This window comes from Struthio camelus, chromosome Z (assembly GCF_040807025.1).
Source record: "Struthio camelus isolate bStrCam1 chromosome Z, bStrCam1.hap1, whole genome shotgun sequence".
Lineage (NCBI taxonomy): Eukaryota > Metazoa > Chordata > Aves > Struthioniformes > Struthionidae > Struthio > Struthio camelus.
The window spans coordinates 69,265,634-69,292,296 of record NC_090982.1 but is presented as its reverse complement, the minus strand read 5'-3'; the positions used below and the strand labels follow the sequence as shown (position 1 = coordinate 69,292,296).

The window sequence follows — 26,663 nt, the reverse complement described above, 5'->3', positions numbered from 1 at the left end:
CACAACAAGCTATCCTCCCCCCCCCAACAAAACCTTGTAGCTATCTCTCCATAAGAGAACAGAAACAAGCCAGGAATACCACAGCTGTAGGTATTTTGAAACACAGACTGGGACACGTCCAACTCTACACCTTAATTGAGAGCTCATTTATTGAGCTCCTGAGCAAAAGCTAATGGATTGAAGGGTTCAAGATACTAAGTATTTTGACCCCTCTCCTTTTACATCTCACCGTAAGATACAGCTGGAAATGAGTAAAAGAAAAAGCAAAGTCATTAGATCAGCTCAAAGAGGAAGCTGGCTAGACATTCGGAGGCCAGCGCTCAAGTCCTTCCCAAGGCTGAAGAAACAAAAATTACTATGTCTTCCTCTCAGGCTTACTAGGTAGTTACTTAGTATTGTATACAAAGCAAGGCGGGGGGGGGGGGGGGAGGAAAGGAATGCCAGCTTCCTTGGGTCTTCCTTCTTGCCCTTTTTGAGGACTGAAGAAAGCAAATGCCACTCTAATCTTCAAAAAGGGCAAGAAGGAAGACCCAAGCAATGACAGGCCTGTTAGCCTGACTTTGATCCCTGGAAAGGTGATGGGGCAGATAACTCCGGATAGCGTTTCCAAGCACATAAAAGACAAAAACGGTGAGCATGGATTCACAAAGGGGAAATCATGCTTAACCAACCTGACAGACTTCTATGATGGAAACGGGGACAGCCCATCAAGGACACACAAAGCATTGCCCAAGCATATAGAGAAGGAATTAGGAAAGCCAAGGCTGGAGCTGAAGCTAGCGGGGGGTGCAAAGGACAAAGAGCTTCAATTGGTATGTCAGCAGCAAAACAAGACAAAGGATAACACGGACCCATCTCTGAATGGGGCAAGCAAGCCTGTGACAGAGGGCAAAGGAAAAAGGAAAAACAAAGGTACTTGATGCCTTGCTTGCCTTTAGGCATTGAAGTTTTTTCCAGTACGATCTGCCTTCCAGCCTCACAGGTTTTCATACCTAGTAGCAAAGTCTGAAGGAGAGGGGGAACTACCCACAGTAAATGAAGATCTAATTATGGATATATAAGCCTAAAGCTGGATATACAAGTTCACAAGACTGGATGGGATGTGTCAGTGATGCTAAAGAAGCTGGCTGACATCACGATGAGGCTGTTCTAGGTATCTCTGAGAAATCCTGCTGATGTGGGAGGTCCTTTACAAGTAGGAAAAGGGAAAGTATTATGCCCATCTTCAAAAAGGGCAAGAAAGACTGAGGTAACTACGTGTCAGTAGGCATTAGCTCAGTCCCTAGGAAGATTACAGAGCAAGTCCTCATAGAAACCCTTTCTAAGCACATTAGGGACAAGGTGACTGGGAATGGCAAGCATGGGTTTACCAAGGTTAAAGTCATGTTTGAGCAACCTTATTACCTTCTGTGATGAAACAACTGGCAAGCGAGGGGAAAATGGTGGATGTTTACCTTTGGCTTCAGTAAGACTTTCAAGTACTCCTTCCTGCAGTATTCCAGAAGCCAAAGCAGGGAGGTACGGATTGGACAGGTGGACTACAAGGTAGTAAACAACAGACTAAGATTAGGGTCAAAAATAAGGGTCAACAGTTCAAAACCAAACTGGCACTCTTCAGGGGTCAATACTAGGAGCAATACTGTTTAGTGTCTTCATGTTGGACACAAATATTCCAGGCATCTGTGGAACATCCATCCCGGGGGCTCTTCAAAGTTTGACAGGTCAGGTTGGACAAGGATATCCAAGCTGCAGTTATTTGTGCTTTAACCTTAAAGTTGGACTAGACAACCTCCAGAGGTTTCTTCCTGTATATACCTGCAACTTTCTACATGCTTCCTATACATCCAGCCACATATCAGAAGTATTTAAGCCGTTCTCACTAGCTATCGTTACAAAGTCCCCACGCTCTCCATGTTTACGTGTACATTAAAAGACTTAGGGTGTGTTTGGGAAGTGGAAAATCAGCAGTAAAAAGGCTCAGTTAAAGCTTCAGAAGACAGATTCACACACGTTTAAGACAGGTCTCTCAACCATATTCAGAAGGGTAGAAAACAGCTAGAAGAGAAGCCAGCATGCCGCCTCTTCCCCACCGCAAGTGTTTTAACACTTTTTTGTGAAGTATTAGGAAAAAAAAAAAATGACTTTCACTATCATTTGTGGTGAACACAATCATACTGAAATACAGTAATACAGAAACAGAATTTGCTAACCTCTTCGCACAATTACCAGGTATTCCTCAGTTTTGGATTATCTGAATTGATTGTTAGTCTTTAAAATGAAAAGTAATTGGGATCAGTCAATTTAGTGGATAAAAGCCTAAGTCATGATCACTATGGCACAAGTAGCTAATCAGGTAAAGTGAACAAGTAAATTGAAACTAAGACTTTTGCCTTTGAAGGTTATAAATAATTCAGCACAGCCTTAGTATTGTTTGCGCTTCACGCTCCTTACCAAAGGTTGGTGTTACAAACCTGCTTTTAAATGCTTCTCTCCTGTATTACTGCAGGAAGTGATTCTGCAACAGGAGAGAAAGTTTCAGGAAAGTATACTTTAAAAATTTTAGAAGTTGTAGGGATGCATAATTTCCTCCAGCAGTAACTAAAACTTGCATCCATTTCCTCCCTACCATGTTTTTGTCCTTATAAAGGACATTATATAAAGTCAGTGACTATTCAAAAGAAATTGAGTAATAATACTGTGTACTTTATGCTACATTGTTTATTCTTAACATTTCCTGGATTTAAAAAAAAGAAATGCAAGTTTAAGTACTATCAGACTCACGATACCTGACCTTTACACAAAGCTTTAATGCCCTATTTGCATTGCCAAGTTTATAGCACATACAAACCCAGCAGAACAATCCTGAATTAAATTCTAAAAACACTCTAAGCTATAACATTTGCTACATTATTTTATTACATTAGTATATTTAGCTACATTATTTGGAGTTAAAAAACCTACAGAAATATTCTTTTGATTACATATAACACTTCAATACTAGAAGTTTTTGTTCTTTTGTTTTAGTTTTCACCTGCTTGCAGAAAGAATACTGAAGACCTAGAAGACAGAGAAGAAAAAAGTACCACATACAAAAGAAAAAAAAGACAACTTACCAGCATTATTAAGTTCCCACCCTCTTTCAAAAGTACTGATGCAGCACCTGTGTTTAAGCCACATTAATTATGTTTGGGATAGGCCTTCACATGCAATAGAAAAACCTCTTAGCCTGAGATGAAACTCAGGTTTACATACACAGTTAAGAGCGTGACCTTACTTTCCAGATTCAGCTGTTCAGGCCGGCCTGGTTAAACATATCTGCTGAATTCCAGATCCTGGAAGAGATTACTTACACCCTCAATCATATGTAGTCTAGCACTCCTACATATTTTTACTTAGCCCTACTTTACTGATTTGAAAAACTAAACAGACATTTGGCAAGTCACTAGCTTTATAGATAGCAAGTAGAGTGCCTAAAAGGCAGTTCAGCATATATCAGTATATACTGATAAACTAAGAATACCAGCATGCTAATTATTTAGTACTAGCGGCAGAAGAGCCCTTTGCTTTGTTCCTTCTTTACTCAGACAGGGAAACCTCTGCTGGTACTACTGGTACTGAACTAGTATTTCAAACTTACTTGACCAAGCTACTAAAACAAGAAGTCTCAAGTTTTGCATCCTTCTGCCCAGTGCAACTGAATAAAAAGTTGAAATGGATTACGTACTACTTTAAGAACTTTCTCTTCTGCTACCCAAAAGACAAGTCACCTCTACAAGCCAAGCACTCAGTGAGTTAGTTACTTTTTGCAATATTACAGTTAAAAAATAAACATTAGAAGCCCTAGATACAACTGAAATTAAACCTAGCAATATTGACACAAAAAAAACACACAGAATTCAGTCTTGTACAAACCACTGACCCTCAGACAACTGCAGTGAAGCAGCCCATATAAGCCTCTGCGTTTAATTTAACTAAAATGCAAAAGCCTGCCTGAAGAATGGGTCCTGTTAACAAATGGACATAGAAAAGTACATTATTGTCAGCACTTCTTAATTTAACTGGGAGATTTTCCACATACCTTTCGGAGCTCTAGGAGCACTACACACTTTCAATAATATACGTTAAAACTTGCATGCACCTTTCAAGAAATATGAATGAGCTATTAAGCACACAACTGTGATGTGATCCTCAGGCCTTAGTTTAACATGTGCTGGTAGTGAAAGTACAAATCCATTACAGAAGTTGTCAAGGAGAAGCTAAGCTATTTAAAGCTGAAGAGGGCTCCATTCTCAGCACAACGCAAAGCACACAGGATACTTAAGTCAAAGACAGCCAAGCATAAGCTGCTTTAGCATGAATATAAACCAGTGTGTGTACAATTTTTTTTTTTAAATGCTTGCTACTGATGAACAATATAAAGACTAATGGCTATCTTCCCCACTGGTCTGCAATGCTGTAATATAGCAGGTGGGCACAGACAGTTGTCCACATCAGATGGGCAGAAAAAAGTAGCAGAACAACATATGCAGTCAGGCTTGCCCAAGACACCCTCTCAGCCTACAGCCATAGTTTAGGGACTTCCTGAAACATAGGTGTTTGTCTTGGTTTTATTGTTCTAGAAATCTGTTCAACTGCTTTTTGAACTGGCCTATAAATCTACATATTCAGTACTGCAGCAAAGAGTTCCACAGCTTAGTTTCCTTAATCTTTGTATGGAAAGCCAGACTATTTGGAAGGTGTCATCTCCTAAAGATAAAACATGAAGGTAGATAATGAACAATTGCTCATTATCTAATTTCTGTGCCACTCACTTCAGAGATAGTGTTGAGGGGACAGATATAAAACAGAAGTCTGACTTGCAATCTGATGAAATATTGCATATGAAAACTGTTTTCTACTTTGAGTTGGGGGCAGGGAGGGGAGAGGGGCAAAAAGTAACAAATAGAACTGCCTATTGGTATGCGTAGTGCAGCCACATAACTCCTTTTTACACTGGAAGAGTTATTTGTTATGAATGTAGAAGGTAAATGAGATCTTATATTCAGGTTTTTTTTTTTTTTTTTCCAATTGTAACTGAGTATAGACTGTCTTGTCCTCACTCTCTCAGTACATTTATTTACCTAAAAAAATAGGCAGGTAAGAGGGTAGGTGGTAACAAATTTGCCTCTGATAATTTTATCCAACTGATATAGAAATTCACCTCTGGATTACATCTTGAGAACATAATGACCTCTCCCAGCTTGCTGCTGCACTCACTGCAATCTTTCTGGTGGCTCATTAACTGTAAGGTGTGTAGGCATGTCACTTAAGAGCACTGAAACCACCCCCTCAGATGTAGGGCTTAACTGCCATGAGAAAGCTAGAATGATTTAGTATGTCACCTCATCCATGACATCCATAGAGTACTATATCTCACTTTATTTTACCTGTGACAGTTGACTGACTTAGATTTCTACTAGTCTCTATTTACAGCTTCCCGTGCATGCAGAGGCCTCAGAATTGAGGCTGGAAACTGAGAAGGTGAGTTTGTATTAAGCTATCATCAGCTCAAGGCAATTTTTGAGGTCAGGTAGGCTCTCTTGGTCAATTTCAGAATGAGGTTATTAAACCTAGTGTTGACTTTTTTTTTGGGGGGGGGGGGGAGGGGGGGAAGGGTAGAGGCAGAGAAAGCCGGAACAAAACAATAGCTGAGAATACAAGTCCAAAAACTCTTCAGTTTGTCAAGGGATTGCAGAAAAACCTTGCTTCCCATACACAAGTTAGTGAGATTTCAAAGCACTAGACACACAGGGAACAATAGAAGCTAATGATCGCTCTGTTATACCTTCCTTCTCCTTTTCCTCATGTAATTGTCACATAACTAAAAAACAAAAAAAACCACCCACAAACACACACAACTGTTTTTCATGTTTGAGGATAAGTTATCCTGGTTTGTTTTCCAGCATGCAAACATAAGCAACCACGAAAAATAAGTCTGAGCATATATATGTACCTACACAACTCAAGTCCAAATGCAACAAGACTATGACTCTTAGAAACTGAACAAAGACCTAGTAATATAGAAACACCAAAAGTGTACTGAATACAATTAATACTTCAGAGAAAAAGTTAAATTGTATGTGGTAAACTCTTTGCAAATTGAAGATATTAAAATGGAAAAAACAAACCAAAACAAAATGTTACCTCTTCATTACTCAATGAACTAGAAGATTAAAAAGCAGTTGTCTGTACATGTTAAAATGTATACTTAAGCAATCTGAGGTTATTGCACATTAGAATATTATTCCTGAAAAGTTCGTAATCACACAGCTTTCTACATTACTATGTAGTCAGAAAGGGAAACTTACAACTCCAGAGGTCAAGCACTCTTAAACTTGATCCTAAAAACTTCAAGATGCTAATACATCCTTCCATCCTTCTGCCAGCCAAGTTTTCACTAGTACAAAAAAGTACTTTTGATAACAAAAGGAGAAAGATAGATTTACACTATACATAATTATGCAGTCTATAGGTATGCTTTATGTAACTTACCTAGGATCACACAAAAATGAACAAACAAGGAGTTTAACCTCATCTTAAAACCTATGATACTTCTACTACAATGGACCAGCCTTCTCAAAACCAGAAAAGGTTTCATTTCAAGACCATTTTAGGCATTAAAATTGGCTCAGACTTCCCCCCCACCCTTTTCCCACTTTTCATTTGAGAAACTTTTAGGCTCATTCTGAGCCAGCAGAAGTTCAAGTGAAGACTTAGAGCTATACCAAAGCTGAACTTGGATCCCATAGTTCTATACTGAAAGTAATCCAGTTCCAAGTTTCACAGTGTAGCATTTTCAACAACTTGTTCTGTTTGAAACTTGGACAACTATCCTTCTGCACAGCAGTGCAATACTAAAAAGAAATACCAATTTAAGAAGCTATCGTTAAAGAAAAGAGTCAAAACATTTTACACATACAAAAATAGCTTAAATTGAGAGGATTATAGGAAGAATAGCCTTGCTTCATCTGAACACTGAAGAGGTTTCTGTCTGCCCTTCCCCCGCCACAATGTAATGTGCAACATAAAAAGTCTGTATTCCTCCCTTCATGTGTTGTAAACTACCATTTATCTTGTAGATTTAGTCACAAAAAGAGTTCATTTTTGGCAACTAATTCTGTTAATTCACCATATTACAGATGTCTTGGTATCTTATCCAATCTTATCTTATTATTTGCAGATTTTCATGTAAAAGCACACTGCCAAAAATCTGCTTAATTTCCTGGTCAGATCTGACCTGTCTAAATTTTAACAGACAAGGATTGAGGATTTTTGGAGGCTGGGGTTAAAAAAGCCTCCTCAATTATTCCAGTTCAGACTTGCTCTACTACAGGTCAAAGGTCTTTAAAAACAAAAAAAAGACAGTAACTTTAATGCTCAGAAGTTATTTGTATGGTATATTTTCATGGAAATTCTCTTTTGTTTACTCTGCCTTTTTCCAAATAGAAAAAGTTGACAGTCACAGAAAGTGAACAATAAAAGTTTTATTTAGAAGTATATCACATGCTTTCCTGGAGCAGAGGAGATAGTGTTGTACCTCCCTAAAGGATATTTTCACCCTACAGTGCCACTTACAGATAAGGAAAGTCCATCCAATAATCAGTGCCTGGAAGAGGTCAGACTAAGTGAACAGAATCTCTCCTGAACCCAATTATCAGCATTAGTTTAAAAAAAGAAATCCGCCCCCCCCCCCCCACACACACACACACTGATCCTGAAGCACACTCTTCTACATTAAGCTCTGTCATAGAATAATCTCCTATTTGTCTATAAAATACTTCCATGAAGTTTGCTCATTTTAGGATTATATACTATACTGGTTGACTATGCACCATGCACTTTCTCCTCACCCTACCAACAATCAGTATAAACTGCTCCTGGAACACTTAAATAGCTGCTGTGCACTTGCAGCGAAATCCGGACCCTAAACCAAATCAATATGCAGCATTTTTCTGTAGCTGCTGAGGAATACTGCAAGTGCTACTGGAAGATCCAGAGGGGACAGACTAGAAGTGCCAGCAAGCACAGATGAGAATGACCAAGACCTGCCTAAATCCTCACTCACTCTCACTCACTGAAGAGTTCTCTAACGACAAGGATATGCAGGTCCTCTTGAGATGAGCAGGGAGGAGTTTCTCTAAAAATAAGCTTGGAGGGTGTTCGAGCCATTTTAATACCAGAAGTTACTCTGACCATACTTTAACAAGTTCATTAGCATTCAAATATTGTTTACGCTACAGGGTCATGACTCAAATGTGTCAGGCGATTAATTTTTGTTTCTCATTATTTTGCTGCAATTAAGTATTTATTGGTACATATTGGTAAACCAATGCCTATCAATGAGCAAACTGAATATACCGATTCTTTTAATAATCCTATATATTTTTATATAGATAAATCTCAATAACCTGAATTACTTTTCTTCCCAATCTACATCTTCTTTTGAAAGCAAATTTCAAAGTCTTTTATTAGGATACGCAGAGATTTTAGAAGCAAATAAACAGAATTCAGCTAAAAACTGAACTTGTTACTCACATTTTGTAATAAAGCGGAGCTGTATAGAGGATACTTTATGCATTCTTCTGTACATTAAGCTTATTCCAGAAGAATCGTGAAACATGCAATAGATAAAATCCATCGTCCAGAGAACATTTCACAGGTTTAAACATGCCATACAACAACCACCCACAGCCCTCAACCAAGCATATGAGGTTAATCAGACTCACCTTCCCTCGTTGATTTTTGCTTTGTCTCCTTGACAGGAGAAGTTCTCAACGTAGCCTAGAGTGCAGTTGATTCGTGCCCAGTCAGGCTGGCACACAGCCAGGAAGTGAGGGCGCAGTCTACCTATGGAGTACTTGGCAATGTCCGTCAATGACTGGCTAGCAGCTGCTCCAAAAATGAAGGTCCCAATGGCTTTGTAAATAGTGGCTATGTAGTTATTTCTGACAAATGAATTTGAGTGCAAATGGTTATAAGAGACAGAGAGGGTCTCTCCTAGGATTATCTGAAAGAGAGAGAAGGACAGTAATTAAAGAAACATATCTGCTTTAAAAAAAAGAGTCGCTCTATTGTTGTTAACACTTAGATATGTAGCTTCAGAACTTAATTTCTTAAGCATTAGGCTGTAGGAAGAATTTAAGAATATTCCAGGAGTCAGGGCAGTAACTACTTCCAAACATTTAAAACCTATTTTTATATAAAAAGAGAAGCCTTCTTTCCTTATCCTGCTTCCTGTTGAAAAGTATGTTTTTTTTCAGAATATCTATTAGAACAAAGCCTGCTCAGAATAAAACATTTATCCATTATTACTTGACATAGTCCTAATTAGAAATGTTTTCTCTAGTATCACATTTTATTCTACATAAAACTTGCTTAGCAGAAGTATAGTTAGAGAAAAATTATCTACTGTATCAGAAAGTCGTTGATTTTCTTAAAGCCAAAGACTCCTCTGAAAGATCTAGACTTGAATTTCAGATGCGAAAGGACAGTTATTTAAAAGAAACCTCTATTGCTCAAGAAAATTAAATTGTTAGGGGAGAAAAGAAAACTAATAAGGATATGGAAGGAATGACATTATTGAGAGTTTTCAGGAATTTTTTTTTACCTTATATGTAAAAGAGAAAGTCTATCTCAAGTATTCACAAAAAAAGGTTCTCGTTTTCCTCTCATTTCTACCTTTTGCATTTGTCTTTACTGAGTTCAAAACTTCAGCTTCATTGTTAATATACAAACAGGTATGCCCAAACAGGTTAGATTATCAACCAGCCAGCACCATCTTTTGGGGAAGAGCTCACCTCATACAGGTGATCGGATGGGTGGGGGACTGTATGCATATATGCAAAAAATGACCTTTAAAAACATCCTGTAAATAGCAAATGATGGCTCATTCTGTCACTTAAGATTAGTTTTTTCCTGATGGAGGAAGGGGCAGGGAGAGAATGAAGTTTCCATGATCCTAGAAAAGGACAGCTTGTGTGAATGAAAATGTATTAGATATTCTGACACTTGGGCAAAGCAGCTCTCAATACCTTTGCAGTTGTAAGGCAAAGGAACACTCTAATCAGGTGTATGACAAGTTTTGCACTATACCAAAAACATGGACTAAAGCCAAGAAACCTAAGTTTTGGATGAAGTAGAGGTGATAAGCTCTTATATGGAATCTATTCATCCCAGAGAGAAACTTCGTAATGAGCACAGAAAAAAACTAATCACAGCCTTGGTAATATATCAACTGATAAAAAAAAAAAAAAAAAAAGAATCCCTTTTTAACACTGTTGAGAAATTTGAAAGATGATTATATGCCATTCTTACCCACACCTACTGCCAGAATTAGAGAGCAGAAGATGCAGCAGTGAGCATAAGCAGATTAAGGACTGTTCTTAAAGCAGACAATAATTCAAATTTCTGTGTGAGAGCACCTTAGTCTCAATTCGCTCACTGCCTGCAGATGAGGTGCTCCCCCAGCACTTATCCAAGTCTGATGTATAATGAATTAAAATTCCTTTCAATGTAAATTGTTCTTCAAATTACTGACAACAGTTATCAAAAGACAAAGAAGGTAGCTAGTACGTGCTTTCAATCAATAGTCACAAGCATCATGAACTAAGATGGCCATGATTCCATTCTGATCTCTGTCGAAGGGGGGGAGGGAGGTGATGTCAGTGGAGCCACCTTAATGGACCCAGAGTATTTATCCATCGTTTAATTTGTTAAGCATTCAGGAAGAGACACCAACATTTCCTTTTACCACTTGACTTTAAAGCTATCTTGCCAGAAAAGCCCGATTTCATTACTAAAAGAAGGTCCCTGATGTTACAAAAATAACATTGTTAATTAATGTTTATATGAGCTCATATGGAGACTGGACAAATTCAAAGCAGAGAAATCCATTAAAAGTTATTATATTCGCTGAAGCCTTCTCCGACTCTGGAAGTTCCTGAGCTGCAAGTGGCTGGTAGGAAAGCTCTTGGGGCAAACACCACTATTTGCTTGCTTTTATTCCTGCGCTGCTCTTTACACTTCCATTTTGACCACTGTTAGAACTGGGACACCAAGCTTAGATGGACCTCAGCTGTGACCAGGCTGACTGCTCTTATGTAATATTGACTACTGTAGTACAGGGTGAAAAAAGTGGTCCTACCTTAAAACTTACCAATACGCTGTTAGCCTAGACCATTTGCCAGTTAAACTCTATACCCCTCCCCCCCCCAAAAAAAAAACCAACCCCACAAGCAAACAAAAACCCACACTTCTCCAACTCCAGAACTATTTCTGTAAGGATCTTATCTTAAAAATCTAAATGCATGTGCCTGAAGTTGAGGCATGTATTAGTATGACTCCTGCTTAAGCTTCCTGCTTCCTATTATGCAAGTCTGTCCTTTGACCACCTACTGCAGTGGCTTATGTAACAGCAGTAGGGCTGGTGCACTACACAGGTTTTATCTCTGGGACATAGTTAGATGGCAAATCACAGCTACAGCAAAGCAAGGGAGAAGCAACTAAGTATCAGGTAGCCCACTTCCAGTCACAGAGGCAAGGAAAAGGCCACAAGAATAGTACTGCCAAAGGATGGAATAGATGGCTAATTGCAGGGACAGCATAAAACAGGAGCCAGAGGTACAAGTCTCAAAAACACTCTGAAGACCAGAGTGAAAGTTATTTGGAAAGATAGTTTTTCTAAGAAAATGAAAACTCAGCTGAGTCACAATATGGGGGGGGGGGAGGGGGAGGAAAGATCATTCCATCTAAGAACAAATATAGGTACAAACTGACCTTAATGCTGGAACCTAGATAAAAATCCATGTTTCTCTTGTATAAGAGAAAGTCAGATGACTGTAACCTCCCTCCTGATTTTAATCTACTAGCCAAGGGAAACAGCTAGACAATACTTAGTTTCACATTTAACTGCTCCTTTTTCTGCTTTTAACTCCTGAGGTATACTTGGATAAATATTTATATACTCCAAAACCTTATTTGGCATAAGAATAGTAATAATAAAACTAGTTCTAACTCTGCTCAAGTTTTTCCTCTGATGAGCTTAGCTGTCACCCAAAAACATAAGTGTAGGCTGAAGCTTTTTAGCACATCACAGCAAGGATCCTGAAATCCCTGCGGAAGGGTCTTTGATAGAATTAAAGCACAGTTCCACAAGACATAAGACACTCTCAGTTAACTAAAGAGGTTCCACTCTCCTCTCCTCACATGCCTGACCACATGCTCCTGCCACCTCTTGTGGCAACACTGCTGCTTCTGATTTTTTCCATAAGCCATTTCTCTCATTAACCCAGCAGGAAAAAAAAAAAAGGGGGGGGGGGAGCGGGGAAAGCAGTTCTGCATTGGGCTAGGGAATTTCACTGGCTTATCTTGGTTAAGATTAGCTACTAGTGTAGGTAGTAGACAAGGAAGTAGGGGGACCTTCCCTTTTGTCAATAGCAAGCTATAATTAAGTTCACTCTTAGTCATCCTTACCAGAACACCATTTCTGCTGCTTTAGTACCTGCTCCTAGGGCATTACTTGAAAGCCAAGTCACTCTAGAATACAGTTTTAGGAATCTGTTAAAACAGATGGCCCCTCCTCCCTCTTCCCCATCCCCAATACAATGAAGAAAAATAACTTACAACAATTATACTGAAAGGAACAATTATTCCTGCTAACAACTTATAAGAAATGGTGTCCTCTTTGTACGGATACCGGATGGATTCATCACTACAGAAAACTCCTCTCTGGAAGGGGATACGTCTTGAATTGAGAATTGCAAAAGGCAAGCCAGCTAGCAAAAAGGAATAAAAAAATACATTACAGAAGCAATATTTAGACTCTAATGATGATTCTACCCCCACGTTTTCAAAGAAAAGTGCATAAAGAGAAGACATACAGCAAATCAGAAGGGGATGTACTTAATTTTTCCAATGGCTGCCTTCTTGTCTTCGCAGCTCAAAGAGATTGTTGAATTACATATACTTGCCTGGGGAAGGCGAGCAGGACAAAATTTCTCACCTTCACCTACATGTCTGTGGCACATCAAATACGAAAGCACTCTGAAACCACGACTGGGTGAACCATTTAGTGACAACCGCAGAGCTGCTCAGACTGCTGCTATTGCCATTATTGTCCACTACTCCTTTATGTTCCAGTGAGCAGCAGCTGCCCCTTTATACCCTCTCTGGCCAGCTTTATGAATTAGGAGAGAATAAACTTCATTCCACCAAAGCAGAAAAAGAGTATTCTTTAGGAAGTGTGAGTGTAGAGGGGGTTCTGGAAAGAGATGCAGGGAAGAAAGAACCTCCCCCCCCCCAAACCAACTTAACACACGCATGCAGTTCCCTTATTTCCACACACACACGGGGTAGTTCCCTGGAACAACGTGGTCACTGCACATGCCCTACAACCTCAGGGCACACAGATTTTACTCCCTTCACCACCAAAAGTAGTCTTTGTGCACCTTAACCTTATGTGCTCTGTAGAGCTTAAAATGAGACAATGGTTTGTGCTATTCCACCTCAGATTTGCAACGCTAACTCAAGCTAGTAAGCTGAGCAGCAAAGTTAAAAAAGGAGTTCAAAAAACAATACAAGTTTCTACAAATAAGTAGAGTCACATTTTTAAACCCTGGATCCTCCACTCCTAGAACATAAGCAGAGTCTACGCGATCTGTTTGCGTACAAGGATGAATACTCTAAGAAACAACTGTATAGAAAAGGAAGAAAGAGGAGACTACCAAGAACGTTTAACAAAGAATGAACATCATTTTTACTAAGGGATAAACAGCCTTGTGGTGTTCAAGTGCTTAAGAGCACTTGATTTGGAGCTCAAAATTAAGCAATACCACATAAAATGCATACCTACTTAAGAGTTAGGCAATAAGTCACTAACTGGACTCCACATTTCAGCCCCTTCCTACAGGAACAAAAAGAAATAAAATCACTACCAGTCTACCAGTACAGGATCAGAAGGATGCAACTGCCTCCTTCCTTTCTTCCAGAGGAAGATGTAGTTGTAGTCACAATTCTCTCCTCAGGATTTCAGTATCAGGGCATAGCCCACCTCTTCCTTTCCATATACTACAAACCAGCCCCAAATAGATATCTGCAAATAAAAGTAGGCATTGCGGCGGCGGGGGACACCAAAAAAAAAAAAAAAACACACCACACAAGAGCAGAGTTAAAACAGAATAAGCAAGCAACAGGAGAAACTGGGAGGGTCACAGTCAGGATCACAACGAACCAAAACAACACACAAGAGCAGCTTAGGAGACTTTGCAAACCTCTTTCCCTTTTTGACCTCCACAGACTATCTTCCAAACTAAGCCTAACTCCCAGACCAGGAATGAATGAGAGATACTGTTATTCCAAGATTTGCTTTGAATTTTGTTCTTTACATCATACAAGAGTGATTGCTTAACCGAAGCCACAGTCTTAGGTGAGGAAGACTAAATGGGACATAGCTCATATGGTAAAAATGTCCTTGAAGTGGTCTCTTACGAACGTGAAGCGGCAATGATCCACAACTAAGTGGTTAAGGGCTTATAATAGTGCCCCAAGTATTCCAGCTAAGCACCTCACATAAAGGATCAAGTATGTTTTGTGCTGTTATGGTTCCCTCCCCCCAAAACAAACAAACAAAAAAAACACATTACACACACAGGAAGAGGAGCAGGGTTTTGAAAAACATAGCAGTCCAGGCCCGACTTCTTGCCCTCTCCCTGTGCTGCTACTGCTGAGAGCTTATCTATATCGTCAGCTCTTTACTTCTTAGCTAGATTAGTTAAGTAGTAGTGCAAAAAAAAAAAAAAAAAAAAAAAGCATGCAGCCAGAATGAGGGAGAGTGATTTTTGTCAATATAAGAATTTAAGTGGTGTTGAACTACAGTCTTGCTCTATAGTGAAAAATACTTAGGGAAGGAAAACTTCATCCTTTCTCCTGCACACATACTAACACCAAGATTCAACATTACTTATTTGAGAAGCATATACTTTTAAGGTCTCCAGAATCAGAGAATGAGGTGTATGCAAATAAGAGTAAAACTACCTACTCTAAAGAAGTTAATAATTTGGAGAATTAATCAGCAAGGTGAAGCAGTCGCTTGTTTAAAGAGTAACTTAACTTCAGTACATAGGCATTAGTATTTGCTCTCCCCATCAGGCCGTGTCACTGGCATCATGTCACTGGCTCTGCATCATCCTCTGTAAAGATCTGTTCTGCAAGTAGTGATATTACGGCTTATTCCTCCTCATTTCCTCTCACCTTCACCTGATTTCCCACCCTCCCCAAAGAAAAGTTGAAACAAAACAAGAAACAAAAACACCACAACAAAAAAACCACACACACAAAAACAGCCAGTGAGTTCCCAGAGTGCTGAACTCCTTCTGGTATGTAATTACTGGCCATTAAATCAGAAATGCATAACAATGGCATATGAACCCAGGGAAGAAAGTCGCTGATGCAGTGGATGGCAAGGTATGCTCTGAGGAGATTTGCAAAAAGCTATTTGAGGCATGTGCTCACTCTTCAGCAATATTCAGATTATTAAGCTAGAAAACAGAGTCTGGAATTACTTGCAATACCTCCATATCAAGATCAGGCAAACAGAATAGCTAAGTAAACAGCCTGAGGTTTATGCTTGTTTTGCTTTTTAAGCAAGTAAGCACAAGCTAAAATAACTTACTAAAATGCGTTCTCTTTCATAATTTGTTTCCATCTTGTTTACTATATTTGAAACCAATACCACTTTGCTCTAACCTCTAAAAGAGCAAAGTGAAAAACAATATTTACAGGCTCACAGTCCAGTATATCTTTAACATTTTCACCTGCTTTACTGTTTTTTCCCCTTCTCCAATACTAAAAAAAAGTTGAAAATTATGTATCTGAGTTGCTGTTCTTTCTCTTCGTAGTACTCTCACTACCCTTTCCAGATCAAGGGACAGTATCTTTGTATTCTGTGAGCTAAAAACCCTACACTGTTGGCTACTGTTTCCAGGAATAAAGTAGATTATAGCCTGTTTCCAGAGAAGAACCACAGCCTCACTGCTCAAGATACATCTTCATCTGGTTAGTCTTCTAGAGACTAGCCTATCGTCTGGGTCCAACAAAACCATGAACAGCATGGTTTAGGAATTTCCATTTCACTCTGGAAACAAGTCTCGAATTATCAGCTTAAAAAAAAAAGTAGTCCACCACATGCACCATAAGGAAGGATTCTGACCTCCTTGGAATACAACTCTTTAAAGCAATATCATAGAGAGAAAATAGAGTATTAAGTATTATGTCATCACTTATGTCTAGCAGGGTATGAGTGGCCTATTGAAATACCAGCATTAGATACAAAACTGCAGGTTGCATTTGCTCACAGATCTTGGAGGAAAAACCTGGTAAGTCTATACCAGAAGATCACCTATTCAATCCGCACTCTTCCAGTACTAAGATCTTATAAAGAATTTCCAGAAGTTGTTACTAGCAAGGCAAACTTGAACACGCCAGTTGCAAAACTGACTATAGCGTGAGAAACATGATCCAGGATTCAGGTTAGAAAGCATGATTTCATTGAGACAGTCTGACAAGTTCTAGATATCTGTATGGCCAGAAGTAAAATAACTCATTGGAAGAACACAACACTTCAATACAACACTGCTAAAAAAAAGGCTTATACAGTTAAATTAAGCGTTCTTCAGTTTCCCCCACTGCCTTACAGATTTACAGAACAATTACACCAGTTATTTCTTGCCTTATTGCTGCTTAAGACATGTCAGTACTGAAGTGAAAACTGCTCTATGAACACAAGGAATAAGAGTATAACTTCTAGAACTTCTAACTACATCATTTGTTATTTGCCATTTGCTCAACCCAAGAAAGTTGGCAGCCAGAAAGACCATCATATCAGTACTGGCTCTTGATGTCTTTCCAATGAAAGACAGTCCTGAATGTAAATGCCTACTATCCCTTAGAACATGCACTATACAGCAGGTCTAATTTACTATTTCTAAATGTGCATAGATTGGCTTGGCAAAGGGAAGGAAAAGTTGCATAGAGAGGCAACAATTCATATGGTTTCTGGCAAGTACAGGCTTCAAGGAGAACTTATAATACTTTTAAAAAAAAAAGAATCAGCAAGTTTCTTTAACATATCTACAAAAAAGCTTAATTTTTAATTCAAGTATTTCAAATATATATACCTAAGTATTCTCTGCAGTGCAAGCACCCACTCATCTCCCCACAAGATAATGCAGTTGGGAAGAGAGTACACAAACAGTCTAGCTTTTTCACTAGTACAAGTGGGAAGAATGAATGCAGAATTACTGAGATAAGTGATGAAAGACGCAAAGCCTCCAATCACAGAAACAACTCTAACTTTGCACTTATTATGTTACTTATTTTTACCCTAAGATAGGATAATTTCAGAGGGCAGAAAAACTTTTGCAGCATTGTTTCCTATGATACCTCCTACACAATAGGGCTGGATATGACTGAAAATCTCAAATCATATTTGTCTTCATAATGGCACAATCATCGTTAGTGTTAAGCTTCAACTCCCCAAATACAGTTGGGAACAAGTCTTAACAGTGGTAGAGATTTTATACTTCCTAGTCAAGAGATTTATCCACATAAAGTCAAAGTAGTTTCTCTTAAAGAAAAGCAGCAAGGATATGTGATAGCTGATCAGTGGGAAGAAGAAAAACCCCTATACTCATCTTGCATGATCAGTCACATGTTGCCCCCCTACAAATTAAAAGGAGGGCTGCATCTTTTCTACAAACAGCCCTTTTCCCTCTAAGCAAGCTAGAATTTCAAAGGGCAAAATTTGGAACTTTAAAAGGGAGAATCAGCCTTTTTTATATAAGAGTGTTAAAAACAAACAAAACCCCCCACAACACTAAGTAAGGAGTGAGGAAGGGAGAGGGTCTTTAAAGAATCAGTATTAAGTACTTCCCATATGACAATATCAAAAAGCATCTCTGATGTGAAGCCCAAGTTGGGTTCACTTGTGATTGCAAGTGTAACATGAAGAAGCTGCCTAAAGGGAAGATGAGAACAGATATGTTAAGAGAAGAATTATAAGGCTAGACAGGGAGGGGAAAAAAAAAAAAATCCTAGCAGGGGAATCTCTAGGATCAGGTCACCAAGCTAACTTATTCAGTGCATATTCATTACTAATTCTGGCATAACTGGAAGACATACTGCTGACAAAGCTGACACATTCCTTAACACAGTTGAACAGGGTCATCCAGTTTTTCCCACCAAACAACCGTAAAGACTGAGGCAAGAGAACAGATGGAGATTTGCGTAGTGTTAAGTTCAGTGTCACGCACTTGGAGGTTCACTCCTCAAATGAGCTGGGAGTTTGTCAGCTCAAAATAGATCAGGAAAACCAAAATAGTTTTCTAAGGCTGTTGTACAGTAATATAATGCAGCCATTAGACAAGCCTTTTTCAGATGCATTAGTATTTTTAGTCAGCTTAAGAATATAAGGCACTGACAAGAATTTCTTCTAAAGTGGCATTCAACCAGACTCTGCAAATACATTTGGTTTGAACTCATCTGTCAAACGCAAACAGAGAAGAACTACTAAGGTGCATTCTTCTTAGCTCACAAGAACTAGGAGAGTTGAGTCCTGCAGTTTAGCAGGACAGAAGGGCTGTAAATCAGCTAGCTACATAGGCAGCAGACACCAGAGAACAATACTAGTCCAAGAAGAAGCATTAAACAGCTACAGGTACAGCTGTCAATTGAAGCTATTCCTGATGAGGTAAATAGGCCTCTGAAACAGCCTTCCAGTCAGAATACAAAAGGTAGAAATGCAAGTACTCTCATTCATTGATGAGGCTAAAATTAAAAAGTTGCATAGTATGGTTTTCCAATAGCCTGATTCATCCATTCTAATGCAGCAGTTTTCCTCAGAAGCTGTTGCAATTTGAGTGATTATACTTTAATTTTTCTGCAAATACCATGTATAACACAGGTCTATTTCTTTCCCAGTTCCTAACTTTGTTTAGGTTTCTTCATCATTACTGGGCATGACATTGATCTTGTCATAGAACTAAAAGCTGACCATAACTACTCAGGTTATGAAAAAGAATATTTTATGTGCAACTTTTGAGTTGCACCTCGTATCTTCCCCACAAAAGACACTGCTTGACATTTATCTACATTGTGTTTCACTTGCCATGGTGTTGTCCAGTGTCAGCCAGTATCAAGTTCTCTGAAATCTTAGTAGCCACCCTTGGTCTTTACTGGCCTGAATAACCAACTTTGTTACCTCACTGCACACACTCTCATCCAGGGCATTTATGACTATATCGAATAGTGCAGACTCCTGTGGAACTTGACTTGTTACCTTCCTCCTGAGAGCTGGAAGGCATTTATTCCTACTGTCCCCTTTTTACATTTAATTAAGAATTTATACATATAAAGATTCTCCCTCTAATCCCATGATTTAGTTCCCTAAGATTTTAGGGAGGTAACCACTTGAAACTACAGATTCTAAATAATGAGAATTTAAATGCTGTTTTAGTTTGGGAACAACATCTTCCTGGTCTCATTTCCCACTGTTACTGATCAGCCACTGACAGAGACCTTCATTCTAAGAGAAAAAAGGGTATTAAAAGATTTAGGAGGAGAGGAAAAGTGACAGACACCAGGAGACAGTGGATGTTTCATACAAATAGCTTTATACATCTATGTTCAAACAGTGGGTAGCATTATTTTTCCTCCAGAGTTTAGAAATGTAGGTTAAGACATTCCCATCTTTTCTCCTACCTCTTCCAAAAAGCCACCACCACTTTCGTTTATCCAATGCCAGCTTTGTAGCTTTACGCTAGAAAGAGCCCTGAACTACTCATGCAAAAAAAAAAAAAAAAAAAAAAAAGCCCAAAGCATAAATAGTAATTTAAGATTTTAAATCCCTTTCATCAGAAATTAAACACAAGAAGCACAAATACAGGGTTCATTACTAATTGCATCAGCAAAAACATCCATAGTATTCATTTGTATAACGCCAGGAATCCTGTCTGGAGGCAAGCATTCTGTATCACCTTGTTTAGAACCTGTAAATGTGAGCTCTTACGTAGAGCAATACTCAACTTTCTGTGGGGGTTGGTTATAGTAACACGGCTCTTCGCAGATAAGAGTCAGACTTTAGCTTCTCCTCAGTATCAGAGTAATATTACTTTCTCTATCTTAGAGACCTTTAGAATCCAGGAGCGCATCTAGCAAGAAGTGGACTTATACCATCATTCCATGGCTCATCAAGATAAACTGCTACATTTTGTAATTCAACTGTCTCTAAAATAAAAGGCTAAAACCAATCTCTCTACATAGCTATTTTCCTGATTAAGGAGGAATAGAAAGAGATGATCAGGGGACTCAGAGGAAGGGAAACAGAAGAGGCAGCACAGGAAGGACCCTTTTCCTTCATTTGCCTGTTCTCCCTGTTGCCCATCTGGGGCTTCTGATGCAGTCCCTTCCCCTGCTTTTTCCTCCCCCCCTTCTTTCCCTGAGAAGTCTTCTTGTCTGAAGTCTAGAATGTCATCAGCAAGTTATTAGTAACCAGGTGTGAGACTGGAGAAAAGGAGAAATTCATGCCACAGAGCGCTCTTGCTGAAGAGACAGCCTTTAAGTTGCAATTCCCTCTCCCCACCATTTCCCCTAGCTTTTTTATACTCTGATATACTATGCTAAGTAACCCCTTCGAAAAGTAATTCAAAGCTACTGTGACAGCTTGCCTTCTTAAGTTATTACCAAGCTTCATACAGCGTTTTAAAAGCCTTTGTTCCAAGTTCCTTCCACTGTCAGGCTGCCAACTATTCTATTCAGTTTCTTATACCATATTCTTCATTGCTGTATTAATAAGTACATCTGAAGGGTTAAGGGTTCAAAAAAAAAAGAGAGGAGGGGAAAGAGGAGAGAGAACACACCTACACACCCACAGAATCCAAGCTAAGACTTTTAATCATCAGGCTGCTGCAGTTTTATTTAAGTGAACTGCATCTAGCAAGGGTGATTTATATTACAAGTTTATTCAGTGCTTCTCAATCTTTTTGCCCATCTGATTTCAAATCAAATTCTTCAAAACACTCTTGCCGTAGAATGCTGTGAACCTGGCCAGAAAGCTGGATATAGCTACTGCCATTTCTGAGCTTCTATTCCCCACAGCCCTGTTCTCACCCAGGAAATATTCACCAGTTTAACCAAAGTGTATTAGCCCCATAAATTAACCCTGCACACAGTATAAATATTGTTTATTATGCTGGCTTTAAACAGACTTTGGCCAAACACAGATTAACAGTTTATTCCTTAGAATAATTGCAAAAGACTGGGTTCTCGAAAGTGATACTCTATATCACTCTGCAAGCTGGCAAATCAATGTCTAGTAGATTAATTTCATACTCTGGTATAAGATCAACTTTGCCCAAAAGGTAAGTTTAAATTAGTTACAGAACTATTAATGAGGGTCAACGCAGTTATGGCATGACTACAAAAAAGATGAAGTACATATCAACCAATATAACAATCTCAAATAGGCTTCATTACAGTACCCTGCTTTATCAGCCTTTACCATAACAGCTACATTTGTTGCTCAAGAAAGGTATGAGTTAGCCCAATAGGTGCTTGCTTCCTTAATCAAATAGCTGCTTTTAATCAAAGTTTTTACTTTGCATAACAGTTTCTGCTTGTAAACAAAGTTGTTTTTGTTAAAAAAAAAACACATTGTCAGAGAAGAAAGCAGTAGATGTTCTGACTGTAACTTTTCCTAGGAATGGTAGTACTCTGGAGACCATTGCTACATGTGGTAAAAAGACTCCTGAAAACATGGAGCCTAATACAAAATAGATTAAAGCTAGCAGAAGAACAGTGCTAGCAGATCCCTTTAGGAAAGATGTCATGCTACTGAAGACTTTGCCAGATCAAACCAAGACTTCGTTAAAGGAGAAGACAACATGACATGACCACTTAAATGTATTTTTGGATGTCTTAAAATTTCTCTACCTTGAAGATAAAAGTTCCACAATCCCTAATATAACTACCTCCCAAACAAGCCACAAGCAGCAGAGCTCAGAGAAAAATGAGCTTATTCCAAAGACTATTTACTACCAAACACTTCTGTGTATATGTCAGGAACATCAGCATTTCCACTAATTGGTTTAGTAGCAACAGTTGTTGCCAGCTGCTAGGTTTCCCAGAAGCAGAATGAGGCAGTTTGGCAGAGTCAGAAGAACTGAACTCTAGTCCCCTCATAAATCAGTCCAGCATACAGGAATTCACCCAGGGGTTGCTTCCCTTCAGTTCTCAAACAGAGCAGCCAGGTCAAGCTCTGGAAGGAAGCTAACGAAACCCTGCTCAGAACCTAGCAAGGGGAGCAGATAACACCCGAGTTGCTCTGTTCCACTCTTGTGATGTGATCAGAAGAATGCCTCCAAGATGCCTCCTTTGCAGCTTCTCCTAGATCTAAGGTTAGGTGTCACTGAAGACAGCAGTTGTAAGCAGCAAGAGGACTGGACAAAGAGAGAACTGATTTGGAGATGAAGTCACTAGAAAAGGCCATCTGAATTGGACACATGCAAATATACATCTAAAGGCTCTCTTGGGTCTTGCTGCAGGAGAACTGCACTGACATTCATCCCTCATTTATACTCTGAGCAGTTGATCTCACCTGGACAGAGATCAAAAATACCAGACCAAGTACAGCTTCTTACAGATTCCTTTTAAAATACTCAAGTTGTACCCTATAAGGGCATTACCCCCTAGCTAACCATGGCTTTTAAACTATTTGGAATGAGTTAGGCATGTCATTTCTTTATTCCTCTGTAAAAAAAGACTCATTTAGGGGGAGGGGAGGAAGGTAGAAGTATCAGAAACATCATCTTGGGTGTGTGAACTGTCAGTCATCTTATGGGCATGAGCTGCTCAGAACAGTGGCCTAAAGAGATTCATTTCTCCAGAACACTACCAAGTCTTATTTGCCCCCTAAACCTCCAAAAATAGTAATAGAAAACAAACATGCTTTTCATTCAAACACAGGAAACAATCCTGAAGTTTCAGAGCAGTATCATACTATGGAGCGGCACCTGGAAAAGAATCATCAGCATGAGGTTTTTCCCCAGGGATTTTCTTTCCTGATAATAAGTGGCGGTAACAAAAAGCCTTCAAGTTCTACCAGAAGAATCTTACAGTACTATATGGCATAGCTACAAGTGGAACTGTAAATTTAAGGAGCACTAGTTTTATATTTTCTCTTTATAAGAGCCTCATAAGTTTATCTAGAATGTTTTAGAAGCATCTTCAAAAACATTTTATGAAGACTTTAAGACAAATAATGTTCAGGCAGCTAAGTTTCTTCCATGCAAGTTTCTTCTGGACTTCTTAATAGAGTATCTAAGCCATATCCATTACTGCATGTTTCATGAGGTGGTGGTTTTCTGATGTTTTAGGGTTATGGGGATGGAGGGGACTGGAAATTATAGCCCTCTATGGGCCTACCCCTAACTACTGAACCAAACAGAACCGTTCATTATTATACCACAACACGTTCAGACCATTTCTTATTGCACTGTAAAGATAATCAAGCTGCTAGTGCAGCCCTAGCAAGGGGTACACTCACGAAGTTCTGAGCGTTTCTGTTTACGGTTCATGAGGATTTTAGGGGCTAAGGACTAAATAACTGAGTCAAGGACATCTGTACACTTGAATACTAAGGGGAAGGGCTATGACTGCTCAACTACTCATTACTTTAAGAGAAACAAACAAAAAAAGACATACAAAAACCCAAACCCATACACCGCCGATCCAGATATGTTACCTTTTGCTTCCCTCAGTTTCTTCCCACAAATCCTTCTTTCTGCTTTATGACATGACAAGGCCAAGCTCAAAGCCCTACTTAGGAACAAGTATGCTGTTAAAATTCATTTTCCATGCTAACAGAACAAAGTTTACACAGAAGAGCAGTTTATCACCTCTTACTTTCTTAGTAAGAGACCCTACTGTTAGCATCAATTCCTTCATAAAGGTGCCTGATCTTTTCAGAAGTCTTATGTCACAATAAGATTTTGACCAGATACGGCATGGTCAGAGTTATACTGTTCAATAAGCTTTGAGGCAGCTGTGTTCCTGTGAGGGTATTATTTCTGGAACATACTAATTCTAAAAACTTCAGTTGACTCAGAAGAAATCTCAAGCCTCCAATGAGCCAGTCTAAAACAAGAATCATCCTGAACATCCAATTCTCCTATTCCCAGCCTGATAACTTTCTCCTTCCAATGCGAATAAGGCAAGCTTGAAACTACATTCAGCAGGAGTTAAACAACTTCAGCAATTCATCCAACCTATAATCTTACACTCTACCCTGAAGTTTAAACTTTCAATAGCCATAAAGGACACTATTTCATTGCAGAAACTTGAAAGGGGAAGGGAATGGGATGTCTTAAGTTCTGAGAGACGTCTGTAGGCGGTTCTTTAGCCACCTGCAAGAGGGAACAAACATGCAATTTAAATACTAATTTATTTAGAGGCCCAGTGGTTTCAGAAGCAAGATCTGCCCCACCCACCCTTTACACCCGGCATATAATCTTTAATTTATATCCAGTAGTAACATTCATTATTCTCAGAAAGTGAGGTTTATAAGGAGCTCATTAGTTCCAGATCTCATTAGTTCCACAAACTTGAATGCTACCCACCAGGTATCAGTTTTGTTGCACTAACAGGCCACTATTTAAAGAAAAAGTGGTGAGAAAGTCTAAAGCTGAAACTAAGAAAGTTGTTTAGTATATTAATTACATAGAGCAAAAATAAATAAACACACTACAATGATTATCCCCCCCCCCCCCCCCCCCCCCCCCGCGCATTAGACAGTGGAAAAACCTACGTTCCTTTATAAGGTTCTTAAAGCATTCAGCCTGAAGAAAACTGATCTGGGTAACATGTACTGTTGTTACAGAACTACAAACTCTTTAGAAACTTTAACCTTTACAACATGGGAGTCCAAAACCAATTGTTACAACTATATAATCTGATTCCCTACACAGACAGGCCATATAAATTCACTGTGTGAATCCTACAAAAGGATCTTAAAAGCAAAATATTAACAGAACAGACAGGAATCTCTGGCAAGGCTTGTTCCAATTTACAACTTTAGATACCGCGGCAGTTAAATAGGTGTCCACAACATTCTTTAAAGGTTTAATTTTATTTTTCAAATAGGTTAACTGTGAGAAACTCTGATGTTTCTTCCGTATTTGTAGACCAGGGGGGGGGAAAAAAAAAAAAAAAAAATGCAAACTCAACTTCAGATTATAGGAGCAACTACATGAAATCAGAAAGTGGAAGTTAAAGTCAAGCAGTTCAACAGATTATGTAACTGCAATCAAAATGCTTCTTTAGAGGTCTGAAACAGCATGAAGAAATGTAGATGCTTTTTGTTTTAAAGTGCTTTAAGGATGGAAGCAGCTATTTAAGTACTCCATCATGAGTAATTTAGCCTGCAAGTCTCTCAGAAGACCAGTAAATATCATGACTATCTCCAGCATGGTTTGGTCAACTACTGCAGACAAGATGTAATTTCCGGTTGAAGACTATTCTGAATAGTCAAATCCTGCCTCTCTCTAAAATCAGCTCATAAAGCCTTATAAAAGCTTGGACAGGATCAATGTCATCAAGTATCAATCAAGTATAGATAAAAACCTGCTGCAGAGCTAAATTGTTCTTTGTAAAAAAAACACATGATACTGAAAACAGTGAGCTCCTTTTCTGCAAACAACTAAATTTTCAGCCTCTGTATTCCATTCTGAAAGGTTTAAGAAGTCACCACACTGTTTTAAACTTCAAAAAGTCCCTTGAGTCCAAATTAATTGGATTAGTTTCTGTAGAAAGTACATGGAAGGGATATTCACTAGTTACTGGTTTGGGCGTTCCACTAAAGCAGAATTTTTAACATCCAAGCGTTTGAGTTACCAGACTAGCTGTTCTGAACAGGAAATATGAATATTTCATAACATTTATAAAACAGTAGTATTTTTCTCCTCAAATGTAAAAATCTTGGCTAATTATTGTACTTAAAGTCCTCATCTCTTTCTACTCCTTGGAAAAAAAAAAAGGGAGGGGGGGGGGATTGGAGATGCTGGCAGTTAAGAGACTAGTTCCAGATTTTCTATACAAACAGAAAGTAGCAAATCACACCTTTCACATGCATAGGACTGCATGAATATGGGATTTTTGCCTTTGTAACTTCTCTTACTAGCTGTAATTCATAGTCAGTGTTGAACTCCTGGAAGGCATAGGTTTTACCCCCATCCCCAAAGCTGCCTATATATTAGCTACTTACAGAGAAAATGGGCAGGGTGAACCCCACTGTGTAGAGGACAGTGGATGTGATGGTACTGTCATGGAACGGATACTTGATGCTGTCATCATTACAGAAAAAGCCTCTCTGATACGGTTTTATTTTGGCCAAGTTTAGAACACCAAGGGGTAAGCCAGCTGTTGGGGGAAGGAAAACAAAACAGAGATACATGTTGTTAAATCAAAATTCACTTTTAAACATGCATGGAAGAAAATACCAAACATGCAAAACTCAGGTTTCCCAGGTCAGAGCAAGTGAACTATCATGCAATGCACATGCTCACCAAACCCCTTTTATA

General features: G+C 38.9%; 1 protein-coding gene across 3 annotated transcripts in view; it reads right to left on the bottom strand.

Annotated features, from left to right (window-relative positions):
* Nucleotides 1-26,663, bottom strand: part of LOC104146853 (phospholipid phosphatase 1) — a 72,612-nt gene that overhangs the window by 28,877 nt on the left and 17,072 nt on the right. For 2 of the 3 annotated variants that reach the window (XM_068928662.1, XM_009679094.2), the window contains exons 2-3: nt 26,348-26,502; nt 8,766-9,046 (exon numbers count right to left, since the gene is read on the bottom strand). In XM_068928662.1, coding sequence (XP_068784763.1) covers nt 8,766-9,046; nt 26,348-26,502 — 436 coding nt within the window. Of the gene's footprint in view, nt 1-8,765; nt 9,047-12,660; nt 12,813-26,347; nt 26,503-26,663 lie in introns of all 3 variants that reach the window. The other variant, XM_068928663.1, reaches the window with a different exon arrangement.